Here is an 11551-nt window from a genome sequence, read left to right on the forward strand (position 1 = left end):
CAAGCAGCTTTGCAGAATGCTAGAAGAAGTGTGGTTTTGTAGGACTATGGAAACCTGCCCTGCAGGCTGAGATGCCTGAGCTTTTATGATTCTAGTGACTGAAAAGCCATCTTGCAACCTGTTTAACCCACACAGCAGCAGCCCTATTTCTGCACCCCTCAATTCATGTCACTCTGAGATAAGATGTTCCAAACAGAGTTAGTGTTTATTTGCTAAAAAAAGATGTAGGCAAACATTTAAAGTTGTTGCTTTGTTATGATTATAAAGAACAGTAGGCCTATAGTAAGGATGTCAACTAGCTTTCACTCGAGAGGCAGCGCTCTATCCTATGCTTGAGCTTGCTACCACTCTCGTTGTGCTCCCTACTCTGCTGCTCCAGCTACGCTCCCCTCCCAGGCACTTTGAATTTTAGAGCACGTTATCGCTGTGCGAATGATCCACATCTCTGGCTGACAGGCAAGAACTGGCTGGTGGTTCCTTGAGCAGGCCCCAGAGCCACTAAAACACAGATTCCACATCCCCCATCTCCACGCAGACAGTCTTCAGCTGCGAGTAGTACTCTATGGCTGCGCGCCCGTTCTCTCTGCCAAATCCTGCAGGGACAAGCCAGAAGTGAGAACACAGCCCCAAGCAGTGCCACGCACTGCTCGTGCCCTCTGTAACTGTCACGTAGTCCTACCAGGGAGGGTCAAACAGAGCTCACCTGATGCCTTGTATCCTCCGAAAGGCAGCTCCACGGGGCTGATGTTGTAGTTGTTAATGAAGCACATCCCAGCCTTGAGAGCAGCTACTACCCTGTGAGCCTTCTGGATATCCCTGCAGGAAAAGGACAGTTCAGCTGGATGCCTTCCCATTCATCCCCTGCCAGCTGACAGCCCACCGGAGAAAGGCCAGCAGGTTACAGTGGTTTTTGGAGCCTGACCTGTCCTACTGTCTCTGCCTGCTCAAAGGATGTAGCACCTATTCCCAAGGACACTCAAAACCGCATTTGAGAGGGCAGGACAAGGACACCAGACTCTGGCAAGTGGCCAACAGCCATCTTTGCGTGCTTGCAGCAGCACAGCAGGCTCCTGGTAGACGTCTCCTGGAGATGCAGGAAGGCAGGCAGCAAGCCAAGCACAGGCTGGAAGGAGTCTGAAGGACAGCCGGGCCCACCTAACCCCTCAGGAAAAACTAGGAGGAGATGTGCAGTCACGTACAAAGTTCCCTGTCGGCAATCCCTTGCTCCAGCTTGTCTGGAAGAGGATATCTGTGCCCATGCCAGGTATGGCAAGAGGAGCATCAAGCTGCTGCAGTATTTCCCTTCTCCTCTCCTCCCTAGACCACTTCCACAGCAGCCACGCTACCCAGTCATACCTTGTGAAGACGCCACCTGCCAGGCCAAATTTGGTGTTGTTGGCTCTCTCCACAACCTCCTCCTCCGTGTCAAAAGGCAGAATGGACATGACAGGCCCGAAGATCTCTTCCTTCACGCACGTCATGTCATCCCTGCAGTTCCCTGGAAGCATGGCAGAGTTCATGAGCTTCAGGAGGAAGAGGGAGCAGAACAGCCTGTGCATTCAGCAACCCACGCAGCTTCCAAGACAGCACTCAGCACTGCACAGCCTCCCCAGCCCACCTAGAAGAGGGGCAAGTCCCACCCTGCATCTCAAGGCAGCAAAGGCACTAACTACCTGTGTCCTGTCAAACCCTCCAACAGCAGAGATTTCTCTGGATGCAGTTCTGCGTCCCTCAGCTCTCTCTAATGCACCCATACACCTGTCCACACTGTGGATGCACAGTGAGACAGGTTACACTGAACACAGCTTCCTCTAGAAAAAACTCAGCAACGTCCATATAGAAGACAGCAGTACCATGAACAGGAAGGATCATACCTAACACACAGGGTCGCATGTAGTAGCCATTTTTCAGCTTCGGATCATCTGGTACATACAGGTCCCCACCACAGAGCACCTCTGCTCCCTGAAAAAGAGCCAAGCAGAGGGTGGGCAGGCATGTCTAGGGACATCTGCCCCTCTGCCGCAGCTCTGGCTGGACAAAACTCCCTGCTGGGTTTGCAGTCCTATCAGAAGAAACATGCCTGTGTCCTCCCTGGTGTCTCTGCATGTCAGGACTGCTGGTAGAACATCACTGATACACCAGGTCCAGGGGGTGAGACCCATCCTAAAAATCCAAACAATGCTGCTTCGGGGTGCAAGTGCCACAGGAGCCACTGTAGGCTGGAGAAGCAGCTACAACTAGGAACAGATCCTCAGCATCACATTAACTTCCACATCTTCACATTGTGTGATTTCCCTCATTAGCAAGTCAATCAGTTCCTTAGCAAATCACCTGATGAGAAACACCTACCTCCACAAAACATCCCATTGCAGAGATGGGGATTTCTCTTCTCATTTCTCACATCTCCTTCCACATATCACAGAATCACAGAATTGACTGGGTTGGAAAAGACCTCAGAGATCATCGAGTCCAACCCTTGGTCCAACTCCAGTTCATTTACTAGATCACGGCACTAAGTGCCATGTCCAACCTCACTTTAAAAACCTCCAGGGACGGCGAGTCCACCACCTCCCTGGGCAGCCATTCCAATGCCTGACCACTCTCTCTGCAAAGAATTTCTTCCTAATATCCAGTCTAAATTTCCCCTGGCAGAGTTTAAGCCCATGCCCCCTTGTCCTATTGCTGACTGCCTGGGAGAAGAGACCAATCCCCACCTGGCTAGAACTGCCCTTCAGGTAGCTATAGAGAGTGATGAGGTCACCGCTAAGCCTCCTCTTCTCCAGACCAAACAAGCCCAGCTCCCTCAGCCTCTCCCCATAGGTCTTGTGCTCAAGTCTCTTCACCAGTCATGTCTTTTCCTATTTCCAAAGCCTCATCTAGCCCTCTTGGTTTTCACTCAGTTCCCCTTCTACAGCCCATCCCCAAATAGGCTACAAGCTGCTCATATACCTAGTGCTGGCATTTAAAACACTTTTACACTACAATCTGGAGAAAAAAAATTCCTGGGTAGATCTTACTGTTCTTACAGAGACTGTTTCCAGCTGCCTGTAAATTTGGCCACTGATCCTTAGAAAGCTCTTTCTACAACCAACAAAACTGGAACCAAAATGAGAAAACAGCCAAGTGTGCCAGGTGTCACCACAACTTTTAAGAGAGATACCAGCTCAAATGTATGAATTCTCTCCTATTTCAAACACTGCCATGCTGGGTATCTCACAACCTCTAAAACTTGGCAACATCAAGATATGAAAAGTCACATCACCTTCAATGCTGATTTAGAGACGTGCACTGGGTCACTTTTAATCTAGTCACCTATCAAGTGCACCTATCGAATAATTCTTAACCACAACATAAAAACCAGCTTCAATGGGAAAGCATGGGGCAAGAAAAAAGCTGCCAGTCTGAGAGACAGACATTTCAGGGCAGGGACAAGGCATCATCACAACTCACCTGCTCCTTTGCCTGCTTGATAAAGCCCTGGACACGATCCAGGTGAGGCCGGTTGATGAGGGCTCCCATCCGTGTGTCTTCCAGAAGCGGGTCTCCAACTTTAATTTTCTGGGTGCGTTTCACCACCTCCTTTGTGAAGACATCCAGTATCTTCCTCTCCACAAACACCCGCGTGCCATTGCAGCACACCTGGGATACAGGACAGGCTGCTCAGAATAAGGCACACAGCACTCTGCAGTCCTTCCCTGCTTGGGTGCTGCTAGGGAGGCTCTCCAAAAAGCCCCTGCACAGCTGCTAACACACCTCACTTGTCCCTGGGGACAAAGACAACCAGATTTACCTCGCTGCTCCCGGCTGCACTGAACAGTCTGTGCTGGACATAGTGGTACTGATGCCACCAGGTGGCAAAAACGCATCAAGTCACCAGCAGGAGAGACCTTGAGCAGCCTTTCCAGTTCTCAGAGATGACCCCAGTAAGCCAATTATAGCAACAGGATTACAGAAAACCTGCAGCACACGTGCAGATCCCAAATTTGGGATGAACAGAGCCCCATAGGGCTGTGGCTCATTGCACTGGACTGGAACCTGCTGCCTCAGGGAAAAGGGTGACAAAACTGGAGCTTCAGAGCACCCCTTACCATGCAAGGTCCCAGGCTGGCTCTGCCACCCAGTTCTTAAACCACCCCACCACAATGGGGCCAATTGCTCCTGCCCCACAGACACACACCTCGCCCTGCGTGAGGAAGTTGGCCATGAGGGCTCCGTTCACGGCGTTCTCCAAGGCACAGTCCGAAAAGATTATAAGGGGGGATTTGCCCCCCAGCTCCAGGGTGACTGGTTTGATCCCTTTAGCTGCCATCTCCATGATCTGAGGGAAACAAGGAGAGAAGAGACAAGTGACCCACTGGTAAATGTAAATGGGAGGCTGGCAGAGCAAGGTAAGAGACACCCAAGGGGAGAGTCCCCACAGGGCCCTTCACCAGCAACAGAAGCAGCGTGAAGGGCAAGCTGGGTTTCCTAGTGTGTTTAGTTCAGACCGGGACAGTCTCAGAGGGTCTGTTTTCTTAAAAACAAAAGCAACAAAACCTAACGAGTCATTTGCGGGAAGCTGTAACTGCATCTGTGTCACTGCATCCCACGGGTACACACATGCAAGGGGCAACAATTCCCCTCTTTCAAATCAGAGCTTATTTTTAAAAGTCTTTTTAGGGACTTGTAACTCTTTGAAGAATAAATTGAGGGTGAGAAATTCACAGAAACTAACCTCCTGCTTAAAAACAGTGGCTTGCATGGCACTAAATGGAACTATTACCACCAGAAACACACGTTTTCCCAGTGCTGCTCTGATTTACATGCCCTTCTCCCCACACAGATTTTTGGCAGCTCTGAGACTTCACTGCAACCAGGAACTAAATAAGTGAAGATGAAAAATTGCTCCTCTGAAAGGACTGAGTGCCCAAGCCCATGCCCAGCAGGCTACCTGGAGCCCCAGTATAACCCTGGACATGCAAACTGCTTGCTCAGACCCACAAATGCTAACTCACACCCCATCTTTACAAGCCTCATGCACAAAAGCTCAAGGAGGCGTCAACATCCACGGCGCGTGAGGAAGGCTGGCACTGCAGACCCCTCGCGTCCCCGAGCGCAAAGGTGCCTTTACCTTGATGCCAGTTGGCACACTGCCAGTGAAAGAGATTTTGGCCACGTCTGGGTGATGACAGAGGAACTGGCCCGTGGCCACTCCGCCCTGCACCACATTGAAGAGCCCCTTGGGCACACCAGCCTCTGTGTAGATCTCTGCCAACCTCACCACTGAAATGGGGGTGAAGGGAGAGGGCTTGTAGACCATCGCATTACCTAGAGGAACCCAGACAGAGGCAAGGTGCAGTTAACATCCAAACTGCTTTAGAAAAAACAAACAAACAAAACAGCAACAAACAAAAAAAAACCCCACCCCACACAATGGATTTGTCTCAATAGATCCCAGAAGATTCCCCCAACAGAGGGGGAAACAATTTCAGCTGCAACCAGGGAAAGGGAGGAACTGCACCTTCCTGCTGGGAAGGGCTGGGGGAGATGGGGCTGCTGGTCCTGCGCTGCAGACGTTTCCAAAGACGTTCCTCATCTGGCACAAAGCCAAGCGATCGGCCTGTTTCCCAATGCACTCCTTGCCCCTCTTAGCTTCTGCTGTGTTCCCACTTCCATTTCCTTTCCCTTCCTGCCACAGGAACAGCCTGAAGTTTCTGCCAATCCTTCAACACCTCTTTCAAGGTAATCCTAGACTTCATCCCCCAAATGACTCTCCCCTACAGAATCATTTGACTTCAAAGAGAAGCTCGCGTGGGCAGAGTCTCCATTACCGCAAGCCAAGGCCGGGGCAGACTTCCAGCAGGCAATCTGGAACGGGTAATTCCAGGCTCCAACCCCAGCACACACCCCGAGGGGCTCTCTACGAGTGTACCCAAAGGATCCCCCGGGAAGCTGGACGTGTTCACCTGCAAAAAAAAAAAAAAGCAGCAGTCAGAATGTAGAGGAGAGCAAAGCCCATTCCTGTCTTATCAGAGCTTCAGGGGCCAGACCTCACTTTGACTGGGAACAGAGACACACTGCTTTTACCCCAGCAAGCTCACAGAAAGTAAGTGCACACAGAGCATGGCAGCGTTAGGTAGAGATCTCTGAAAACCCTTCCAGGATCTTCGGAAAAAGGAGCAGTCCATCTCTTAGAGAAGTCAGCAGCAAAGATGATCTCGTGCCATGGAAGTTATCAGGGAGCACAAGTGGCAGGACAGCGAGTAAAAAGCAAACTCCAGTCATGTTCTCACCAGCTAGAGATCCTGCCAGTCCTGCGTAATACTCCAGGCACTGCCAGGATATGTCGATGTCCACTCTGGCTTCAAAGATGGACTTCCCATTGTTGATGGTTTCCAAGGTGGCAATTTCTTCTCTCTGCTCCTGTGAGAGGTGCAGGACAGTGACAACGTGTTAGAGAATCCTGTAGCAGAACTCTACATGGAGACAGCTGCTTCCCAAGCACACAAGTCCGAAACAAGGCTCTGCCATCAGTAAGCCGGGCTCTGCCGTAAGAAATAGTCATCCCCAACAGGTACAGTCCCAGTAGCTATTTATCCATTTCCCAGTGGCAACTGATCACAGGGGAATGTCAAACAGTCAGCTGCTGCCATCCACTACTAGTCCAGTCTTGCTTAACATCCCTGTTTTTATCTAAAAGATGAGCAAACCTGAACCCAGAAGCCAGCTGGTAAACAATGATTAAAATTCACAGAACTAAACCGCGAGGAAAAGCAAACAGCAAACTCAAAATGGAACCAGAGGACTTGGTGAAGGACAGACAAAGCAATGCAGCTGGGAAGCGTCCTTTAACAGACTATCTCCCAGGCAGAAATATTACCCTGCTGTGCAAGGCTGGCAGAAGCTTGGCAGAGTTTTCTCGTCATATATTCACACTGGGGAAAGGTCTGGTTTCTTACAAATCTGTTCCTCAACAGGGTTTAATTTTGATGTCCAAGAACACGTTATCTCACAAAGTTGTGAGTGATTAAAACTAGCTTGTTTGTATAATCTCTCTCCCCCATGTGTATTATCTAGGGTCTTACCTGGTGTCTAAGATAAAAACCAGTATTCCCACTTTTTTTTATTGCTACAGCAAGACACAGTCCAGTCACGTGACAACAGTGTCGAACAAGCTGAAAGTTCAGCAATGTGACAGTTATGCAATTTCAGCTTTGAAATTGTGTGCAGCGAAGCATAATCTTTGGACTTGCGAAAAGAATTACGAGCCCTGCAAGATCTCGACTGGGTGGCTTCAGTTTTACATCTTCTAACAGAATTAAGCAGAGAAGATACACACTGGCCTCAAATAAAGTGATAAGAACAAAGCCCTTGTCCAAAGCAACCTACTGTTTCTTCTGATCAAAGGTGGGTTTTAACTCCTGCATTCCTCCTGGAGCTCTGGAAGTCCTGCCATGAGCCCCCAGCAACCACATTAACCCATAAGAAAGCGGAGAGACAGAACCAGCCCCTCTCTAAAAGCGAGGGCGAGCTCCCACAACATACCCGAATAATTCTGGCAGCCTCCAGCAGCACCCTGCTCCGCTCCATGCCAGACATCTGACTCCATACATTAAAGGCAGCTTTTGCACTCTGCACAGCCAGATCCACCTCCTTCTCCCCAGAGCAGAGCAGCTTGCTTATCACACGACCTGGGCACATTTTAAACGGGAAATAAATAAGAATCTCAGAAAAGGGGGCACAAAAGAACATGGTTTGTCTTGCATCAAACCCTAAAGACTTTATGACCTGGTGGCAATTACAGAAACATGGTGGGACAGTTCACATGACTGGAATGTGGTCATGGATGGCTATGCCCTTTTCAGAAAAGACAGGCCAGCCAGGCGTGGTGGTGGAGTTGCTCTCTATGTGAGAGAGCAACTACAATGTACTAAATTCTGCCCAGGAGTGGATGATGAGCGAGTTGAGAGTGTATGGGTCAGGATCAAGGGGCAGGCTGGCAGGGGTGACACTGTTGTGGGTGTCTGTTACAGGCCACCAGATCAGGCTGAGGAAGTTGATGAGGCCTTCTATGGGCAGCTGAGAGTGGCCTCGCAGTCACAGGCCCTGGTTGTTGTGGGTGATTTTAACTTCCCTGATGTTTGCTGGAAGGACCATTCAGCCAGCCAGCCACAGTCCAAGAGGTTCCTCCAGTGCATTGATGATAACTTCCTCATGCAGATGGTGGAGGAGCCGACTAGGAGAGGTGCACTGCTGGATCTCATCCTCACTAACAAGGAGGGTCTGGTCGAAGCAGTAAAGGTTGAGGGCTGCCTGGGTTACAGTGACCACGAGATGGTGGAGTTCAGCATCTTGTGTGGCAGGAACAGAATAGCAAGTAGAATTGCAACCCTGGACTTTAGCAGGGCTAACTTTGGCCTTTTCAAGCAATTGCTGGGGGAAATCCCATGGGCAAGACTGCTTGAAGGAAAAGGGGCCCAAGAGAGCTGGATTGCATTCAGAGATTGCTTCTTCCGCACTCAGGATCAGAGCATCCCCACATGTAGGAAGTCAAGGAAGGGAGCCAGGAGGCCTGCGTGGTTGAATAGGAATCTATTGCGTATGCTCAAGCAGAAGAGGAGAGTTTACAGGTCATGGAAGCAGGGGCTGGCCACTTGGGAAGAATATAAGGCTGCTGTTAGAGGATGTAGGAAGGCAGCTAGGATAGCCAAGGCCTCCTTAGAATTACAGCTGGCGAGAGGGGTCAAGGACAGCAAAAAGAACTTTTTCAAATACATAGCGGATAAAACTAATACCAGAGGCAATGTAGGCCCACTGAGGAATGGGGTGGGTGCCCTGGTGGCGGAAGATACAGAGAAGGCAGAATTACTGAATGCCTTCTTTGTCTCTGTCTACTCTGCCGGAGGCTGTCCTGGGGAGCCCTGTACCCCTGAGACCCCAGATGAAGCGAGGTCAATGGAGGAGCTTGCTTTAGTTGATGAGGACTGGGTTAAGGAGCAATTAAATAGACTGGACATCCATAAATCCATGGGTCCAGATGGGATGCATCCGCGGGTGCTGAGGGAGCTGGCTGAGGTCATTGCTGGACCGCTCTCAATCATCTTTGCCAAGTCTTGGGAAACAGGAGAGGTGCCCGAGGATTGGAGGAAAGCAAATGTCACTCCAATCTTCAAAAAGGGCAAGAAGGAGGACCCGGGTGACTATAGACCGGTCAGCCTCACCTCTGTCCCTGGGAAAGTAATGGAACAACTTATCCTTGGTGCTATCTCAAGGCATATCAAGGATAAGAAGGTTATTAGGGGCAGTCAGCATGGCTTTACCAAGGGTAAGTCATGCTTGACCAACCTCATAGCCTTTTATGAGAATGTTACAAGGTGGATGGATGATGGCAGAGCCGTGGATGTGGTCTACCTTGACTTCAGTAAAGCCTTTGACACAGTCTCCCACAGCATCCTAGTTGCTAAGTTGCAGAGGTGTGGTCTAGACAATAGAGTAGTGAGGTGGGTTACAAACTGGCTTAAGGAGAGAAGCCAGAGAGTGGTAGTCAATGGTGCGGAGTCTAGTTGGAGACCAGTATCTAGTGGAGTACCTCAGGGGTCAGTACTGGGGCCAGTATTATTCAATATATTCATTAACGACTTAGACGAGGGAATAGAGTGTACTATCAGCAAGTTTGCTGATGACACTAAGCTGGGAGGAGTGGCTGACACGCCAGAAGGCTGTGCTGCCATCCAGCGAGACCTAGACAGGCTGGAGAGTTGGGCGGGGAATAACCTAATGAAATTTAACAAGGAAAAGTGTAGAGTCCTGCATCTGGGCAGGAACAACCCCAGGTTCCAGTATCGGTTGGGAAATTACATATTAGAGAGCAGTGTAGGGGAAAGGGACCTGGGGATCCTGGTGGACAACAGGATGACCATGAGCCAGCACTGTGCCCTTGTGGCCAGGAAGGCCAATGGCATCCTGGGATGTATTAGAAGGGGGGTGGTTAGTAGATCAAGAGAGGTCCTCCTTCCCCTCTACTCTGCCCTGGTGAGACCCCATCTGGAATATTGTGTCCAGTTCTGGGCCCCTCAGTTCAAGAAGGACAAGGAACTGCTGGAGAGGGTCCAGCGTAGGGCAACCAAGATGATTAAGGGAGTGGAGCACCTCCCTTATGAGGAAAGGCTGAGGAAGCTGGGTCTCTTGAGTTTGGAGAAGAGGAGACTGAGGGGTGACCTTATTAATGTTTATAAATATATAAAAGGTGAGTGCCATGAGGATGGAGCCAGGCTCTTCTCGTTGGCAAACAATGATAGGACAAGGGGCAATGGGATCAAGCTGGAACACAAGAGGTTCCACTTAAATTTGAGAAGAAACTTCTTCTCAGTAAGGGTGACAGACACTGGAACAGGCTGCCCAGGGGGGTTGTGGAGTCTCCTTCTCTGGAGACATTCAAGACCCACCTGGACATGTTCCTGTGCAACCTCACTTAGGCGTTCCTGCTCCAGCAGGGGGATTGGACTAGATGATCTTTTGAGGTCCCTTCCAATCCAGAACATACTGTGATACTGTGATACTGTGAGTCCAGCCACCTATACCAGGCTACAGAACTTGACACTGTGGTTCCCACTCATTTGCAATTGGCTTTAGAAGAGGTGCTGCAGTTCGGCTGGTCTGAATTAAAAGATCTGTCGCTTTCTACAGTCTTGCTCTAGTTACTAATTACCTCCAATTGTTACAAAATGCCCCCGTTTTCCACTGCAGTGTGTTGTACTTTTACCACCAGCTCCAGGACCCTGTTACACATTCCTCAGCATAGTTAAACGCTCTCCTTCTTAAATTCTGCCGAAACCGAGGTATCTCAAAATAAATAAGAAGAAATGTTTAAATCGTGTCCTTTGCCAAGATATCGGGCACCGCTGGATGGTTCTGACTCAGAGTCAGAACTGATTTCTTACAGATCTCAAGGAAGCACCTCCGCGCACCGGCCCCCACACCCCGACCCGAGCGGGTACCTGTGGCCGGCTCGTACACGTCCTCCGTCGGGCCGCCATCCACGGGCCGAACGCGGGCGCCCGCCCGGTAGTTGAGGGGCTGGTCGGTGGTGAAGGTGCCAGTAGCGCTGCTCATGGTGAGGCTGGGGCGGAGGGCGCAGAGTCGGGGCAGGAGGTTCGGCAGCTGGCAGCGCACCAGCATGTGCCGGGCCGGCGGAGGGAACGGATGGCAGCCCGTACCCCGCGGGGACTCCGCCTCCACTGGGGACTCGAACCTCAGGACCGCGGGCCCCACCCCGCGCCCAGGCTCCCCCTGGCGGCTCGGAGGTACCGAGCAGTAGCGGGCTGCACGGAACTCTCCCAAAGCCATTAAGGTGCAGGCTGTCATTACACTTGATTAGATTTAGCCGTCTTAGTCGGATCCAGCAAGCATACGCTGCAAAATAAACTACTTCAGCAGAGCTGATCCATGCAGGTAGAGGCCTGGGATGTTTCTGGCTTTGCTGTGAGTTCAGGCCCTTGAAATAAGAGAAGCTACACACGGGAAAGAGGAATTGCAGGACCAGGGCTGCTCCCTGCAGAAGGTTACAAGTCAA

General features: G+C 50.6%; 1 protein-coding gene across 1 annotated transcript; it reads right to left on the bottom strand.

The window, feature by feature from the left end:
- Positions 1-192: 192 nt before the first annotated feature.
- ALDH9A1 (aldehyde dehydrogenase 9 family member A1) lies at positions 193-11447 on the bottom strand. Its single transcript, XM_080349167.1, has 11 exons — positions 10977-11447; positions 7525-7670; positions 6273-6402; positions 5811-5945; positions 5111-5307; positions 4178-4318; positions 3451-3639; positions 1875-1962; positions 1357-1498; positions 704-816; positions 193-593 (listed from the first exon to the last, which is right to left on the bottom strand). Exons 1-11 carry the CDS (start codon positions 11341-11343, stop codon positions 499-501), a joined length of 1743 nt encoding a protein of 580 aa, XP_080205293.1. The 5' UTR covers positions 11344-11447; the 3' UTR covers positions 193-498.
- Positions 11448-11551: the final 104 nt, after the last annotated feature.

This window comes from Nesoenas mayeri (genome assembly GCF_963082525.1).
Source record: "Nesoenas mayeri genome assembly, chromosome: 8".
Classification (NCBI taxonomy): Eukaryota; Metazoa; Chordata; class Aves; order Columbiformes; family Columbidae; genus Nesoenas; species Nesoenas mayeri.

Coding starts and splice junctions, on each gene's coding strand:
- ALDH9A1 (XM_080349167.1), bottom strand. CDS start 11,343: ATGACAGCCTGCACCTTAATGGCTTTGGGAGAGTTCCGTGCAGCCCGC. Junction 5,946..6,272: donor ACTGGCAGGATCTCTAGCTG/GTGAGAACATGA, acceptor TTTTTTTTGCAG/GTGAACACGTCCAGCTTCCC. Junction 4,319..5,110: donor GTGTGCCAACTGGCATCAAG/GTAAAGGCACCT, acceptor TGTTTCCCTCAG/ATCATGGAGATGGCAGCTAA.